The sequence below is a fragment of the Rhinopithecus roxellana genome, chromosome 16 (assembly GCF_007565055.1).
Source record: "Rhinopithecus roxellana isolate Shanxi Qingling chromosome 16, ASM756505v1, whole genome shotgun sequence".
Classification (NCBI taxonomy): domain Eukaryota; kingdom Metazoa; phylum Chordata; class Mammalia; order Primates; family Cercopithecidae; genus Rhinopithecus; species Rhinopithecus roxellana.
In genome coordinates, this window is record NC_044564.1 from 73152946 (window position 1) to 73171478 (window position 18533).

The following is an 18533-nucleotide window of genomic DNA, read 5'->3' on the forward strand; positions in this document are numbered from 1 at the left end:
CTAGAGGTATCAGTAACGAAAGTAGATAGTGATAGGTTGCACTATTTTCCCCATTTACAAAAGAAAAACCCAGAAGCACAGGGAGCTATTGAGTTGTGAAGCCACAGCTGGAATCCAGAAAATTAGACTCTCAATCCTCAGCTCTTACATGCTTTCTGGAATATTTCTGGCCATAAATGCTAAAGCTGATTTCTAGACTCTGATCAATATTTTCTAAGTCCAGTCCCGCCTAAAGCATGGCATTGTCCTTCTTTTCATCTCCTTTTCCTCTCCTTCATTTGCTTATGCCTGGAATGCTGCATTATGATTAAGAAAGGCCTCAATTTACTTACATATGTTATATACTAGTTTTGTCTTCTTGAGAATGTATCTTCATAAACTTAAATGTACTTGTAAAACTCTGTTCACCCTAGTAATATATTAATAAGTAGCTCCTTGAAAAGCTCAGCATATGTCTACCCTTTTGTTCAAATATCCATAAGGCTTTTGATTTCTGTTTGGCACAAGCCTAAGTAAGACTAAGTCATGACAAGGCTAGAGACATGAGCTAAGTAAGAATGAAACCAATAAGCTAAGTCTCAGAGCTCAGGGAGACCACATCTAGAAGGGCTCACTAGAGGGACTAAAGGAGAAAACGGCAGCGCTTCTGGAGAAATGAGGAGAGTCCAGTGCATTAGAGTAGGAGGACTGAGATGTGAAAAGGCTCTGAGTCACTTGACTTGCCAGCTGTTTGATACCTTTTATGTTGTAGGCCAGCAGAGTTTACTGCTGTGTTAATTTTACCTACTTGCTTTGAGAAACAGAGCTGATATGATGGGCAATACCTGGATAGAACTAAAGAAAAAGGGTTGGAAAAAAAAGTGTTTGCACAGGTGGGAAGTAATTTGGCAAAAATGAGCATAGAATTGGAGCAAAGTTTGACTTCAGCCTTTCATTTTTTGGTGTGTCTTAGACGTGATAGTTACCTATCCTTATCCTGTAATTATTTCTATGTTCTCATCATACACAGAAAATATGAATGACCTTGTTATCACCATCCATTTTACATGTGATAGTAGCGTCCATTTCAGTTTGATTTCCAAAATATGGAATGTAGTATTCAGAATGCCATTTCAGGTAGATAAACCAAGATTTTGCAATTTGAGTCCTTGGCCACATTTTTTGCCTGGAAATGTTTTCATTCTTTATACATGACTATATTCTCTTTTGCTTTTTCAATTTAGTATTGTGGTTTTCCATGGCTGAAAATCAAGACAGTCCCATTTCCAATCCTCCTCCCTCCAGAAATATATGTATGTATATATATGCTTATATACACTTAAATTTTATGTAAGTTTATATACTTATATTAAACATATATTACATTTTTAGATTATGTATTTTGTATTTAATATGTGCAAATATAATTATGTATACTTAAGTATATACAGCTTTAAGTATTATATACACTTTGACAATATCATATAATTTAATATATGCTTATTAAATTATACTTAACATATTAAAATATATTAAATTTGTATATTATTAAATACAAAAGTATACATAATTTAAGCATATGTTTTTAAATATACATAAAAAATATATAGGCCTGGTGTGGTGGCTCAAGTCTATAATGCCAGCACTTTAGATGACCAAGGCAGGAGGATTGCTTGCAGCCAGGATTTACCAGCTTGGTCAACAGGAGACACCATCTCTACCAAAAAATAAAACATTAGCCAGGTGAGGTAGTTCACACCTGTAGTCTCAGCTATTTGGGAGGCCAAGGTGGGAGGATCACTTGGGCCCAGGAGTTTGAGGATGTAGTGAGGTATGACAGCACCACTGCACTCCAGCCTGAACAAAAGAGTGAGACTTTGCCTCAAAAAAAAAAGAATATATATTTATATATCTTATATATGTTTTTGTACATTTAAAAATCCATATGTAAATATAATGTATAAAAATATGTAAACATTTGTATATTTTAATATATATGCGTCAATATGTACTTTATATGGAATTATAACATAAATACTGATTACAATATTTACTTATTTATATATATTTAAATATGTATAAATATGTAAGTGTATATTCTGTATATATCTATAGGTAACTATATAATACTATATTCAATTAGTTTCAAATTACCTTTTTCTTTTAGGGTTGAATTAAAGAGTTGTAAAGACTGGGAAAATGGTTTACAAAATATTTTTTACTTGTGCCTAAAAATAATCATCAATGGTGATTTGAAACTATCTGAATCTGAGAAAAGGGATTATTTTATTTATTTATACTATTCACAGAGCAGCCGTTTTCTGTCACAACTTGCTGAGACACTGGTTCCCTGGAACAAGCTTCACGGGGGCTGTACAATTTTTCTTCTGTGCAAGGCACTACTCTGACAATGGGAACCTGGGCTCTACTCCTTCAGTTTTACAGTCCCCTTTCCTAGAGTTTCCATATGAGGGACATCAACGTGTTAGAGCTCAGGAATGTCAGGGGAGCTGCAATCAAAGCTTCTCTTGTCTGGATTTGGTGAAATGTGGACTATACACAGGATTATGCTATTTATTACATTGAAATTAAAGGTAACTATCATTTACCATGTTCAGATTTTCAGCCAGTAATTTGCAAACTTTATTTAATCTTTTCAATTTCCTGTGTGACAACTATTAAAACTGTCTCAATTTTGTAGAAGAGGAAACGAAAACCTGATGTTGTTTAAGCTCCCAGGAGCCACAGATTTTGTCAGAAAGTGGCAGTTTCTGCTGCCTCCCAATTTCCCTCTTTATTAGCTTTTAGTTCTTCCTCTTGGCTGCACTGAGCATGCTAGTGTTTAATTAATCACAATCATGTCTTAAATGCCATTTTTGAATCCATGGAGGGTAGTTATCATCCTGTTTTACTTATCTCTTAATCCAAATTGCCAAGCCTATTGTCTGTCACATATATGCAGCAAAGACATTTTTAGTGACAGAATAAAAACAACTGGAAGACTTAACCCTGGGTTTTCAAGTTTTATGCCACCGTTATCTACAGATTATGAGCTGTGGCTCTTGTAAAGAAAGGTGGAAGAAATCAAATCTAGTGTATTAGTTCATTAAAAGTGAAATGCAGAGAAGTGAGGAAACATGTATTTCAGTGCAGTTTAAGAAGTAAAAATGTCCAAGATGAAACCTCTAAGCACCATTATTAGAATTTTAAAAGAGACACAGATTGAGACTCAGATAGGTTTTTATTTCAACATTGAGTCTCATTTGGATGGGTATATCCTATTAGATTGAGAGTTCTGCCATTTTCTGAGTGTGTTTAATTTCCATTGTCATAATACAAAAGAAGTGTTGAGGTCATGACATTATCTGAGACCCGTAAATAGAAGAGAAGGTGAACAAAGTGGAAATAAAGTTGAGATAAGTACAAAAACTGAAAATCCTAATCTGGTTATGTAAGAATCTCACAAGAAAGTGCTGAGACAGGCGGGTAAAGACTCAAATGACCTAGCCAGCTGCATCCCACCAATGACCCTGCCAAACTCTTCCCTAGTGACACTGAGGATGATATTCTGCAGTTCTCTCTGCACCCTTAGTTGTGGCCTAGCCCAGAGCCATGGGCTGCCATAAATAGGTGACCTTCAAAGTTCTGCACCAAACTGGGAGAATCTTTCTTTTCTTCCTGTCTGAAGAACAAGAATGTTTTTAATTTTCTCCTGGAGCAGCTGAATGGCACCAAATTCCAAAAGGCTCAGGCCACCAATGTTCTTCATGAGATGATCCAGCAGATGATCCAGCAAATCTCCAACGTTTTCAGCACAAAGAACTGAAATTCTTCACTGGGCTTGATCAGTAGCTAGAATTTCTGGAGACCTGTTTGGGTATAGAAAATCAAAGAGACCTTGAGCAGGAGAATTCCAGCCTGGCTGTGAAGAAGTATTCACAAGGAATCAGTCTCTATGTGAGAAAGAAAGGACACATCTGTTGTGCCTGGGACACTGTCAGACTGCAAATTAAGAAAGGAAAATCAATAAACGCCTTTTCTGTGTTAATAGGCTCATCGGAAATCCCAGGAGGTTGGAAAGGAAACTTATATTTAGACCCAGTATCAGTCAATTGGGTCTCATCTACTGATTATGTGGCTTCAAGCTTGTAAATATTCTTTCAATTAGAAGACTTTCTGCTTCATTTTTCAATGTATTGAGTCATTTTTGTAAGACTGTGTTTCAACAAGAAGAAATTGTACTTTTTTGTTGTTTGTTTTTGACAGAGTCTCACTCTGTCACCCAGGCTGGAGTGCAGTGGCAGAATGTCGGCTCACTGCAACCTCCGCCTCCTGAGTTCAAGTGATTCTCATGCCTCAGCTTTCCAAGTAGCTGGGATTACAGGCATGCACCACCATGCCCAGCTAATTTTTGTATTTTTAGTAGAGATGGGTTTTTGCCATGTTGGCCAGGCTGGTCTCAAATTCCTGACCTCAAGTTATCCACTCACCTTAGCTTCCCAAATGTTGGGGTTGCAGGCATGAGCCACTGCACCTGGCAAAATTGTACTTTTGAATAGGGAGAAATTACATTTTTAGCTCGTAATAATTAAAATGTTTCCAACGATAATTGCTGTATTTTCAAAATTTATTGTTTATAAATATGGTCAGCTTTGCCTTCTGGTTTCTTTTGTTTGATGGGGATGGAGAGGGTACTTAAATCTTTACAGTAAAAGTCCGGTCTTACTCAAACCCTCAAAGAGACACAAAGTGCCCTTAAATCTTTAATCTGCTTTCAAATCCAAAAGGAACATTAATTCCATTTATTCATAAATCGTTTTAAATATCTCTGCTCCAGGCAATTTACTTGTCATTGTGAATATATTGGTAAGTTAAATAAAGACTTTACTTTCTTTAGTGGCGCACTCTTCCTGAGAAGACAGTTCTAAACAATAAGTAGGTAGGTAGGAATCCTAGGGCCATGAAGGAGATGAACAATTCACTATAATAGATTATACCAGCTGAAGTGAATTCAGTTTTACTTATGCTTTCTTAGAGAAGTCATAGCTGATGACTGTTGATTCAGTTTCAGCGGTTGCATGAACTGGAAACTAAAGTGAAATATAGAATCATCCACCTTGAAACTTCAAATAAGTAGCAAATACCTTTTATTTGCTGGCTCTGTGGATGGTGCCAGTTACAATGAAAAAAAGTAGACACATTCTCTGCTTTCAGGGAATGACAGAGTTTCCAGTCTGGTGGGATGTGGGCAAGTGAGCATTTAATTAAAGTAATGCTAATGACTGTGACAGGGCAAGTACCAGATTCTGGAAGCATGTGGGACTTGTTTCTGTCAGGGAAAGTATCCAGGAGAAGTAACTGCTAAGCTGGCATCTCAAGGACCTGTGGGAGTTAACCAAGTAAATGTGGGATGTTCAAAGGGTCAGAAACAGGGAACAGCAGATGTGAATGTGTAGTGGCCAGAGGGCACATGCAGGAGCAAACAGTGAAGAAGGTTTAGAAATATATAGAGGTAGAAGGGAGGGAGGGAGAAAGCAGAAGTTAGAATAGGAAGAGGTGTTGCATTGTAAAAGGCTTTGCAAGCAATTATGGGAGTATGATTCACAGAAATGATAATTAGAAATATCGAGATGTTTTAAGCAATGAATTGATGTCAACAAATACATATTAGAAAACTCTTACAGCTGCCCTTTGAAAACTGGGTTGGGGTTTGCTTGCACATACTGGTGAGAAAGGTGGGAAGTGGACCCACTAGGGCATAGTTATTGTACCCAATGAGATAGGTAACAGGTTTGGAAGGTATTTATTAGGTTGTAGTAAAGAGTAAAGCTGAATGTAAGACTGATGACTAAACAGAGGTGTTAAGATGCTTGCTGAATTTTTGGGATGCCATAGAAACAAGCTATAGACTAAGCCTCCAGACAAAAATATCAAAAATTAAACCAGAGAACTGTCCAGATGTAAAAACCCACTGTTGATGATGCTGCTCTAGTAAGAACTAGACAGAACTTCCATTCTCTGATGCCGTTTCTTTTCCTAAAACCTGAACCTTCCACCATAGAAAGTCAACAACTCAGCCAACAAACACAGAAACACCATGCAGAGCCTATATCTTCTTGTGGACACTTTAGGATCAAAAGCTCATGCAGGTGCTCCAGATTGGCAAGTCTTTCTTGGTGCCCATGTCCTATCTACAAGGGAGGCTTGAAATGTACATTATCTTGCCTGCATTGGTGATTTGGTTTTCCATTGATACATAATTAATTAATAAAAAACTCAGTGGTTTAAAACAACACACATTTATTACCTAACAGTTTTTGTGAATCAATAATTCAAGAGCAGCTTCGGTGGGCTAGAATCTCTCATGAGTTGCAGTCAAGATGCCAGCTGGGGCTGCAGTTGTCTGAAGGCTCTATTTGGGCTGGCAGATCTGTTTCTAACATGGGTCACTCACATGGCCACTGATAGGGAGTCTCAGCTCTTCATCACAGTCACGTGGGCCTCTCCATCGAGCTATGTGGTATGTGCTCACAACATGGCAGCTGGCCTGTACTGGAGGAAGTGATAAGAGATAAACATGGAGGAAGTGCACAATTTTTTATGACCTAGTCTATAATTTAAACACCATTGTTTCATTGTATTCATTAGATGGGAATCACTACATCCAACACATAAGTCAAAAGGAGGAAAGAAAAGAATATGAGAAAATTTGTGAATATATTTTAAAACAACCACAACTAGAATTCATAATGTGAGAGTATCCCTTAATGTAGAAAGAGTGTTTTACAGATAATGAGTAGGCATGGTTATGATAGTGATGAAACTACAGATAGCAAAAGGAAAGTGACATTGGATTTGGGGTCTGAGTTTCAATGGATCTCCTTGGTCTCAGAGAGGCATTCCCAAATTGTAGTCATGAACCTGTTGTAAGTGGCTAGACTATCTACTAGGTAAGTGGTAATGGTGAATGGGAAGTGTCGATACTGCAGCCCAAGAAGTGAACAAAATAGACATACCAACGGAATCCATAATTTATTCCCCTTGCAGGATAAAGTACAGCTAGTCCAGGGCATGGGAGGGATTATTAATGTAGAGTCAGCCTTGAAAATTAGAAAACTGTTTTTCTGGCTGGGGGCGACAGCTCACGCCTGTAATCACAACACTGTGGGAGGCCCAGGCGGGTGGATCATCTGAGGTCAGTAGTTTGAGACCAGCCTGGCTAACATGGTGAAACTCCGTCTCTACTAAAAATACAAAAATTAGCCAGGGGTGGTGGCAGGCGCCTGTAATGCCAGCTACTCCGGAGGCTGAGGCAGGAGAATCGCTTGAACCTGGGAGGTGGAGACTGCAGTGAGCCGAGATCATGCCACTATACTCCAGCCTGGGTGACAAGAGTGAAACTCCATCTCAAAAAACAAACAGCAACAACAACAACAAAAACAACAACAAAAGCAAAACAAAAACTTTTTCCTTAATCTTTAACTGATGCCTTCAAGTATATGTATATGCATATATGAAAGGTTTTGTGAAATCTGTGATTTTCTTATCTGGAGAAGGATGGAGAGAGTAATAAATAATTGAAGTAAACACTGCTTAGTATGTAGAAATGAAGTATGAAGAAATAAACATTACACTGACTTAAATTAGGTTTTTATATTGAGTATGTTTTGGTTCATGATTTAACATGAATTAGAAATAAGTTTTAATGGATCACTAATTCCTGGCTAGAAGAATTTTTTGACTCTAAGTGATAAAGTATACTCCTTAAGTAAGACAAAGCTGTTTGAATCAGTAGAAGTTAGACCTGCCTCCCATCCCCACCACACACAAACATGTACTCTGTTGACTGGCACTTGGGTGAAATGAGCAAAAAATGATAAAGTTCCATTATAAGAGATTGTAAGGCTGTATTGTAATAGCCTTTTTGAAGATGGACCAGTAAAGAGCTAGACATACTCTTTGGACTTACAATTGGAGAAGGTGCTCTAGACAACGAAACTTCTGAAGTTTAGGTTACTTGGTTGCTGTCAACAGCTTTATACACATCTTGAGCTAAGATTGCATGAAATTGAATCTTGCTCCTTCAGTTCTATGTAGAAAAGATATGTGCACTCTTGATATCCTTCAGGAGGCACTATTAAGAGGTCACCTGTTATACACATCCATCTTGAGGGAAAAATGCTTGGTGTATAAGAATATTTTGTTCTGAGACAATAACATGGAGAATGAGGAAATAGGTAGTTGATGCCATTCTTACTGTTCACATAGTCAAGAAATAGGCTTTCTTTGAGCCCATGGATGGCACTAAGAAAAATTTGGATCAGCTGGTCCAAAAGCTATTTTACATCAAACACATGTATATGCTTAGGTATATTTGTCTCTGGCTGGCCGGGTGAAAATTATGTGGCTATGGCAGTCATGATTTGATCCTCATACCCACACAAGCAAACCAATATAAAAATTTCTTAAATATTATGAGGCTGTCATATTTACTTATAACTGGATATAATACATAATACATCCTTTCTGCTGTTGAAAAGATTTATTCTACACATGTCTTTGTGACGAGGCTATCTGCTAAAAACTAAAAATAAAAATGGTATGGGGAATCCACTCAAAGGAAAAACCAAGTAGTGGGTATGAATGCTTAGAATCCAGATGAAATGTTGTAGATTTTAAAATTCAATGTATATGAATTTATAAATAAAATAAAGGTCATAGCTATTTAAATCTGTATTTTTAAGTAATATAAAAAAAATTCTTCTCTTTGATCTACCATGCACCAAAAAATTACCAAAGGTTTTTAATATTCACTTATGTAATTTATATAAGCTGCCAACTTTGAACTTTCACATGTGCTATAAAAATTTCTGGGTTTTGTTATTACTGTTGTTTTGATAAAGGAGATATATTTTCTGTAATCTAGCTAAACAAAGACTTTTAATTTCAACCAGTAGATGGCAAAATAACATTAGCCCCTGGAAAGCAGCCGCTCTGAGACTGTTACAGAGGAACTACCTATTCTGTGTACTAGTGCATCTGGCTCAGGTACACAATTCAACAGTTCTGTTATGTGTTCAGTCATCCTTAATGGATATCTAAGTCTTTTATTCTAATCATCATCCAGTCATTTAAATATATGCTCAACAATTGAATACTAGAGGATGTAGATAAAGTATCAAAATTAAGGTGGGAAGAATCTTTAAAAATCCATTTAAAAACATTTTAATGGAAGGTCTAGTGTGGTGATATTAGGAAGCAAATAGTATAATGCTGCGATGACTATTTCTGGCTTATTTTCTGTCACTTATTAATTCTAGAAATATGCTTACTGTCCAAAAAGCATGAAACTTGAAAGATCATTTTACTGCTTTTGCCAAATTGCATTCTAAACTGTATACCAATTGACAATGCACTCATCGATATATAAGAGTGCTTTCTAACCCAAGTTGAAAACAATTAAAAAACAGACTCTTCTTCAGTATTTGACGTGAGAAAAATTAAATTGTCATCTCAACAAATTTTACTAAATAAATGAAGAAATGGGTAATGATACACTGTTCACATAGCCAAGAAATAGCCTTTCCTTCAGCCCATGGATGGTACTAAGAAAAATTTGGATCAGCTGGTACAGAAATCATTTTGTAATGAAGATATACAACCCTAATTTTTTTAAGACTCCTAATTAATGAGGAACTTCATGAACAAGATCAAGGATATTTCCCTGTAACAAAGGAATTCTAAAACTAGAATTACCCCTATTAAAACTACACATAACACACAATTCCTTGGTCACTACTATAATTTTGCTGGAAGTATGAACCATGCTTTAATGTTTCATATTAAACAAATAATATGAAATTGCCTTTTGTAATATGCAGATAATGGTTACTTCAGGTGAAAATATGAGAATTGACCCAAAAAACTGAAGAATCAATAAGAGTCGGTAGACAGAAAACCATTATGCTAAAACCACGTATTTCCTACTTCTACCAAGAGTTCAGAATATAACATAACAAAATTCCATTCAAAGCAGAAATACAAACACACACACACACGTATATTTCAAAGACTCCACTTGAAAAAAGATCATTGGAAGTGAAGAAAAATACTCTAAATTGATAAACATTTTATATGATTTTTTTAAAAGCATAAAAATTCAGCAATTCTACTGAACTGCTGATACTCAAAAAGTAGTTAAGGAAAAATTGGATAATTTAAAAAAATACATTAGATTTTATGCCAAAAGTTTGGTAGAAAGTTGTATCAATAATAACAACATAAAATACTGGGATAATTATACCACCTAATGATAAAAAAAAATATTCAAGAAAGCATTAAAAAATGACAAAAAAAAAAACTAATTTGGCTATGTTACAAAGGAAAAAAACTGGTTTTTTGGCTCACAGAAAACAAGTGGGCAAATCCTTTCTGTAAATAAGAGAATAAAGATTAATCTTAATATAGCCAGGTGCAGTGGCTCACACCTGTAATTCTAGCCCTTTGGGAGCCCGAAATAGGAGGATCACTGGAGGCTAGGAGTTCCAGACCAGCCAGGTCAACATAGTGAGACTCCAGCTCAAAAAAAAAAAAAAAAAAAAAAAGAATGATTAATCTTAATATAAAAAGGAAATTTTATTAATTTTAAGGAAAAACTCATCCTCATTTTAACTAGAAAGAAAAGCTACTTGAACAGGAGACAAGCAGTAGATGCCACCCTAACATGTCAAGAACTAGTAATCACAAAGCTATAGAGCTATAGGACCAAGAACAAGTAATACCACATCAGTACTATGTAATCACCACCACCACTACACACACACACCAAATTAAAAAAACAAAAATATCACCAAAAGGTCAACATACAAAAGAGATGAACATATTTGATCACATTAAATTGAATTAAAAAGTATAGAGTATAAAAAAGGATTTATAGCAAAGAGGACAATTAAAGCAAAAGATAGGAGCAAATGATTTATGTATGAAAAATACACATGCTCGCCATCCTGGCTAACACGGTGAAACCCCGTCTCTACTAAAAATACAAAAAACTAGCCGGGCGAGGTGGCGGGCGCCTGTAGTCCCAGCTACTCCGGAGGCTGAGGCAGGAGAATGGTGTAAACCCGGGAGGCGGAGCTTGCAGTGAGCTGAGATCCGGCCACTGCACTCCAGCTCCGGCGACAGAGCAAGACTCCGTCTCAAAAAAAAAAAAAAAGAAAAGAAAAGAAAAGAAAAATACACATGCTCAATAAACAAGAAATTGTAAGTAGTAATTAAAGATATGTAAATCCAAACAGTAAAATAACTAGAACTGCAAAGATTTCCTTTGAAATAGTTACTGGACACAGTTCCGCTAACAATGCATATTGGTATAATCCTGGAAATACATTTTAAGACCCTAAAAAAGTTAACACTATATGATTCAGATTTTACTTAACATTTATCATCGGGTAGTAGATATGGGCAAAGTTTTATGTAAGAATATTACATCTTGATTATGGTGAAAATTTATGGTAGACATTTAAATATCTACACATAAGGAAATGGAATAATTTGGCATGTTCATGGAATGAAATTAGTATAGACACTGAACACTTTCAAATAGTCTGGAAATCATTAAGATGAAGCAAAAGCCAAAAATTATAAAATCCCAACTTTGTTAGTAACAACTATCATTCACTGACTGCTTCTGTGCATATCTTATGCTAATCGCTTTATATTATTTCCTTACAAATCTGATATAATTATTATTGACCACACCCAACCTGATAGATGTATGACAAAGCTGAAGTTTTAGAGAGTTAAACTTACCCCACGATGCTTCAGCAATTGTTTATAATCAGTTGAGCTGGGGATGGCACATTTTTTCTCTTTATGGTATATTTATGTAGTTTAAAAATGTCCGGTAGGAGTTTACTGCCTTTATAGTGAGAACAAAATAACTTTTGATTACAAAAATCTGAACATGAGTGAAATGTGTTTGCTTTGCAGGCCAACTACATAAATATTACTGTTGGCAAGTGGGAAGGAAATTTAAATCTGGATTTATCTGAGTAAAAATGGAATCTGTTTTTCTAAATACATGTGCATTTGATAATTAGAAAAAAAAACCTTACAATTTTTTAATATACACAGCTTTTAAAAAATAAGATAACGTCATAATAGGAGTCTGTCTTTGGAAGGTGGATTTGTTTTCATTATCCAGCTTTTAGCCTAAGGTCTGGCATATTTGAAAAATATTTGACAAATGCATGCACATATGTATGTATATATATAGTATACTCAGTATTAATAGAAACTGTCTTCAGCATGTGGAATCACTGATAATTACTTGTTTGCTTTTATTTTCCTGTACTTTCTATAATAGACACACCAAAAAAGCTAGCAAATGTTAATTTTTGAATACTTACCAGAAAAACTAAAACAAGAAACGTTAACAGAGTGCTTTATGTGCTTTTAGTTTTTATCCTCTAAATATTTTTTCAGTCTGAACTTTCTTTAAAAAATTACCAGCTTATGAAAATAAATCTTTCTATTTAATCATTTCAACCACCTAAAATTTCTCTCTATAACGAACTCCAGGTTTAATGAGTAGTACAAGTTGAATATCCCTTATCTGAAATGCTTGGGACTAGAAGTGTTTTGGATTTTGGAATATTTGCATGTACATGATGTATCCTGGGGGAGGGACCCAAGTCTAAACAATATTACTTAAAACTTCAGTTATATTTCACATATGTTTTATACACATAGTCTGAAGGTAATTATATATAATAGGCTTAATAATGTTGTGCATGAAGCAAAAAAGTCTTCACTGTGTTTTGAGTATAAACTGTCACATGAGGTCTGGTGTGGAATTTTCTATTTGTGGCATCCTGTTGGCCCTCAAAAAGTTTTAAATTTTGGAGCATTTTGGATTTTTGGATTAGGGCTACTCAACCTGTATTAGCATAGCATTAGTCAGCTACCTGCATGATACCAAGAGAACTGTCAACTGCAGAATATGGGAAAGTAAACGAATGAGAGGCAGGGTGTGTGAAGCTGGATGTGGGGGATATAGATAGAGCAGTTTACCTGGTAAAGCAATACTTATTTCAATAGGAAGCACCAGGGTCAGACATAAGACGTAATAAAAAGTACCTTTTTTCAATAAAAGGAACAGCTTGTACAAAATAGAAGCAGGGTAGTACCACCTTGGTAGGTCAGAATAAGCACTGAAATACTACATAAAAAATAAACCATATCAAATTTATCCCCTAACTCCATCTCTACTAAAAATACAAAATTAGCCGGGCGTGGTGGTACATGCCTGTAATCCCAGCTACTCGGGAGGCTGAGGCAGGAGAACCGCCTGAACATGGGAGGCAGAGGTTTCAGTGAGCACAGATCGTGCCACTGCACTCCAAACTGGACAACAGAGTGAGACCCTGTCTCAAAAAAAAAAAAAAGAAAAGAAAAAAACAAATTTGATCTCAAAAATTAACAGCGTTGCCATTGTAAAACTACAATAGATTGAGGGAAGAAATAAATGCAAGCAAATGCAAGTTAAATTACATTTATTATATAAAGAGATCCTATAACTTGATACGAAAAACAAAGCAACTCCAACAGGTAACAGAAGGGCAAAAGGACAGGAACATTTGATCAAAGAAACACAGCTATCCATAATACACAAATATTCAACCTCATTAATAATCAAGAAAGGATTAAGATGCACTTCTTGCTTATTCAATAAAGTTAATAATTTCTAATTTCTATATTTTTCAAATGTACTCAAATGTGCTATTTTTAGTAATAAAAAACTGAGTCATTAAAAAAAATATAAAATAGGAACATTTCTGCCAGTGCAGAAATCACAAAAAGCATTAAAATGAATCAACACTTGTATGGACAGTAAGGTTCAGACCCCTAGAAGCCAATTCATTTTGCCTTGGTTCCTGAGTTTTATTATGGGATTGTCAACAAAGTTGTTCCTGATTTACACTCTGACAATCTTCCAGGTATAGGGGTGTTTGTGTGTGTGTGTGTACATACACATATGTATACATAAAATTTTTTTCTTCAGGTAGACAATTATTCCAGACAAGTACCTCTTCAGAATCATTACAGGGAATTCCTGTAACTCCATTTGCTGATAAAAGTCCCATTAAAAACTACCATGTGGTTCTCAACCAGTAGGGATACCCTTGGTATTGAAGAGGCTGAAGGTTGCTATTAGTACTGCTCGTAAGACCATAGTGTTCCAGAGGCTCTGTAGCTGGCTTCTTAGGGAATCTGAAGTTGGTCCTGTCCTTGAGACATGGCCAAAAGCACATTTTTCCTCACTTGATGCAGAAGAAAATGTATCTCCTGCTTGCTCAGATCATAGCCTTGAGGCAGCTCACACAGCTCAGGATGCACATGGACTGGAACAGCACCAGGGCAATCACCCCAAATCGCAAAATAATCATGTTAGGATGACTAAGTTGGGAGGCTGAACTTAAAACCCTATAGCTTTGTTCAGAATATTTTTTCTTTGCTTTTTTCATTAAGTTTTACTGACCAAAAAAGGTGGAAAAAAGAACCTAAATTTTCTGCACAAAAACAATTCTCTGAAACCTGAACTTTACCAATCTGTGTAAAAGTACTCTACAGAAACTATACAAGCAGAAAAAAGTAATGTAAGCTTCTTATGAAGTAATGGTTTAGTCACATGACAAATTTGGTTGTTGATTTAGTATGCTGCAGCCCTCATCTATCTAAATTCAGTATGACTATATAAACATTTATTATCTGGTATTGAATTCCCATTTGAATAGAAATGGCTGCTTTGTGGAAGAAAAAAACTTCAATTTAAAAATTTCAGCATCGTTTAAGTGCCAATCAATTTTTAAATTATGTGTGTGTATACATATGTATGTATGTGCGTAGGCATGTATGTTTGTATTGTGTATTTTTTTCTCCTTTCTCCCTCTCTTGCTCACTCTAGAGAGAGATACCAAATACTGGTTTGGTGCTATACTGTTTTTTCCTAATTAATATTTTTATTATTTCTGCGTAAGAAACTTCAAATATTCTGAATGCAACCACACAATCGAGTAAGTTGACAGACATATCAAAAACTATGAAAAGAGGGAGGTAACTAATATTAATACTTAGCAACCATTCATTAATTTTAGGTTACAGTGACCTCCCTCTGACATTTTGGAGTCAAAGATGAAAACTCGACTTTGAAGCATAATGGACATAATCACACATTTACCACAGTCATCTACAATTTTATATAACATCACAAAAAGACATCTAAACATTTTTCTACATCTTTTTTTCTCATTTGTTAAAACAGCTAGCTAGTTAAATACATCTTCAGAATGCATTTGTTAGCCACTTGATAAACATACTAAAAGCCAAACAAGACGATTAACATCAGTTACCTTTATATCTAATAACTGTACCAATCACTGTAAGAAGATACAACTGAAGGAGAAGTGTTAGATCACCCATGATGTACTGCAAAGGTGTTACACCTTAGACCTAAGAATGATCTGAAGGTGCTGAAAGAGGTGATTCTCTAGAAGGTGACCCAGGGTTTTCTTCAGGTGGAAAAACTGTGAGTGTACAAGCTCGAATGCCACCAAGTGACTCGGGAAGATCAAAAACTTTATGCCACTCATCTTTTTCTGGGTCATATTTCTGGACAATTTCTACCATACAACGATTATTCCAAGAATATCCACCAACAACGTAGATTTTATTTTCAAAGACGGCAACTCCAACATCACTTTGGCCTCTTAACATGGCGGCAATTGGGGTCCACTGGTCAAGGGTTGGTGAATAGTATTCACAGCTTAGAACATCATCATAATCACTTGTTCCTCTGAAGTGATTGCCGCCAATGACATAGAGCTTATCTCCAACCGTACACATGCAATGCAGACCTCTGACTGTAGTCATTGGAGCCTTTTGCATCCACTTATCTGTATCTGGGTCAAAACACATAAGCTCATTTTGGAAAGTGTCATGGGTAATTCCTCCTGAAATATACATTAAGCCTCCATATACTGTTCCAGCATGGCCATAGTGGGGTTCACTCATTTTTGCAACATAGCTCCACTCATTCATTCTTGGGTTGTAACATTCTACTGTGGCCAGTTCACCAGCTGCACTGCGCCCACCAACTGCATACAAATGTCCTTTGAGGGCACTCAAGTGAAAGAATGTACGCTTTTCATTTAATGATGCAACCTGCATCCATTTATTATACCGAGGATCAAATCTGAAAACTGTATCAACAGCAGTTTTTCCTTTTGTATCATAATTACTTTGACCACCAACTACATAAAGAAAGTTTCCAATGACAGCAATACCATGCTGGTAACGGGGAGCATCCATCGGGGCTAAAGATCTCCATTCTTGTGCCCTTTCATCATACATCCGTAATTCTTTACTGACAACCAGCTGCTGCCTCAGAACTCCTCCTAATGTAACCAAGTGAGTGGAGTCAGATCGAATGGCAGTTCTATCTGACTGCATCACTGGCTGCATATATGGCATCATTTGGTAATTGCTGGCTTCCAAAAGCAAATTCACGCAGGTATTGTCTGTTCTCATGAAATCTACTGTCTGCACGTAATTGATGAGATCCTGTGGTGTCATCAGTGGAAATCGAATATTCTTCATTAATTTCGCAGCATAATCCATCCGAGGGTCTTCCAACCTTAGCCAGCGACAGGCTGCCTTAAAGAGTTCGAGTTCGGTACAGTGCTTAAGACTATTACTGGAAAGCACAAAGGCAAGCCGTTCAAAAGGGAGTTTTAGAAACTCCCCAGTACTCAATAAGGCAGGAAAGTTCTTCAGGATGAAATTATTAACATATTTATCCACTTCTATAAGATTGTAGGTGTTAGCAATTCGTCCAACCTCAACACAGTTATCTAAAGAGACTCCTGATATAAGAAATACTTTACAGAAATCCAAAACGGGTAGTATTTGTAAAAAGCTAGCAGCTTCAAGTGTGTCCTGAAGATTGTCCATATTAAGAGAAAGTTTTGCAGTATAAATAAAATCAATGATTTTCTTCAGACCAACCTTGTTCACCCCATGAAGCTTAATGCACATCAGATCTTGTTCTTTCATTCCACCTGTGAACATAGCTTTGAAATAATCACTAGCAGACGCCATCATGGCTCTGTGAACAGGGAAGATTTCATCTCCATCACCTGGTACCAGAGTCACATCACAAAGCAATCCTTCTATTCTAAGCTGATCAAAGCCTTGCAGCACCACCGAACTGTGTGTATTGCTGGTAAAAAAGCGTGTGGTTCCTGCCTTACAAGGCTGCAAATGGGCAGAGACGCCCATTTCGCCGTTACCAAGGGACACTTTCATGTGAAAGCTTTCCTCTTGCACAGAGATGCAAGCCGGATAAAGAAGTTATAACCGGAATGTTTTACAGGCAACGAGGTGTCCACAAAGAACAGAAATCTCGTTTCCTTATCAAGGGAAGGCAGCCACTGCGGCACCCCTCAGGCCACGCCAGTCAGTCATCCACTGAAAATCGCCCTGTAGCAGGACCACAAAGGGCTGTGGACCTCAAATCTGATTATTAGACAGATGATTCATCACCTGAAGGCGGTTAAATGACCCGGTTCACCTCGTCCGGCCTGCGCTGCCGCTCCTTCAGCAGTTCCGCTTCGGGCAACAAAGAAGCGCCGCCACGTACTGTGGCTCCACGGCCCGCTCGGCGGCGGGTCCAGGCACCTCAGCAACGGCCCGCTGCGCCCTCCGCTGTACCTAGAGTGTCGCAGCGGCCACCGACCTGTCTTTGAGCGAGGACCTGGAACACAGGCCTGGGACTGGGCTTGGGCCTAGAATACCGGCCTAACCCCAACGCCGAGCCGCTCCTTCCGGAAAAGCGTACTCCCAGGATCCCGCGGGGTGGGAGCGGCCGTAGCGGCTACTGCGGCTGCGCGGCCTCCAGAGCTCGTCAGTGGGCGGGCGTGTGGGGGTGCGGAAGGGGGAGGAAGTGTGCGGGAGGCGGGGAGGGCGGGGGTTGAGGAAGAGGAACTGTCTCGGGTGGGCGCCAGCCCGGCCCCCTAGATCTGCCTTGTATGTGGGACCAAATAGGACAGAATGTGTGCACGTATGTTATGCTGCACGTTTGATGTAAGTTTTTCACATATCTGAGCTCTTACGTTCCCCAGATGCATAAATTTTTTAAAACTTTGCACTTCCTAGCTTCTGTTTATTTGAATAACAATGAAACGCGGCTTTTGTATAAATTGAGAGGAAACAGGGATGCTTAATTTTTTTTTTCCTCTACAAAGCAATAATTGTTATCCCACATTATGTAATAGATACCTTAGTTACAATTTTGGTTCGTGTTTTCAAATTTGTTATAATTTCAAAGGCAAAATATTTGTCTCTACTAGATTGTTACTTTATTATGTAAATGATATAGTCTAAATTTTTGGCTTGAAATGCCTTTGTTTTACACAATTTTAAAAATAGCTACATAATTTTTCAATAACATTTCCTTTGCCCATTGTTTGTTCCTGAATATGTACCTTCTTATC

The 18533-nt window shown here is 37.1% G+C and overlaps 1 protein-coding gene across 3 annotated transcripts; it reads right to left on the bottom strand.

Moving 5' to 3' along the window:
- Nucleotides 1-2149: 2149 nt before the first annotated feature.
- Nucleotides 2150-17910, bottom strand: KLHL9 (kelch like family member 9). Of its 3 annotated transcripts, none has more exons than XM_030919680.1 (3): nucleotides 15393-17388; nucleotides 6287-6531; nucleotides 2150-3848 (listed from the first exon to the last, which is right to left on the bottom strand). In XM_030919680.1, the coding sequence occupies exon 1, from the start codon at nucleotides 17344-17346 to the stop codon at nucleotides 15493-15495; it is 1854 nt and encodes a 617-aa protein (XP_030775540.1). In that variant the 5' UTR covers nucleotides 17347-17388; the 3' UTR covers nucleotides 2150-3848; nucleotides 6287-6531; nucleotides 15393-15492. The 3 variants fall into 3 exon arrangements, with proteins under 3 accessions (XP_030775540.1, XP_030775539.1, XP_010371761.1); XM_030919679.1 differs by having other exon boundaries at nucleotides 2151-3848; nucleotides 6434-6531; nucleotides 15393-17910; XM_010373459.2 differs by lacking the exons at nucleotides 2150-3848; nucleotides 6287-6531 and adding an exon at nucleotides 7344-7360 and having other exon boundaries at nucleotides 15393-17910.
- Nucleotides 17911-18533: the final 623 nt, after the last annotated feature.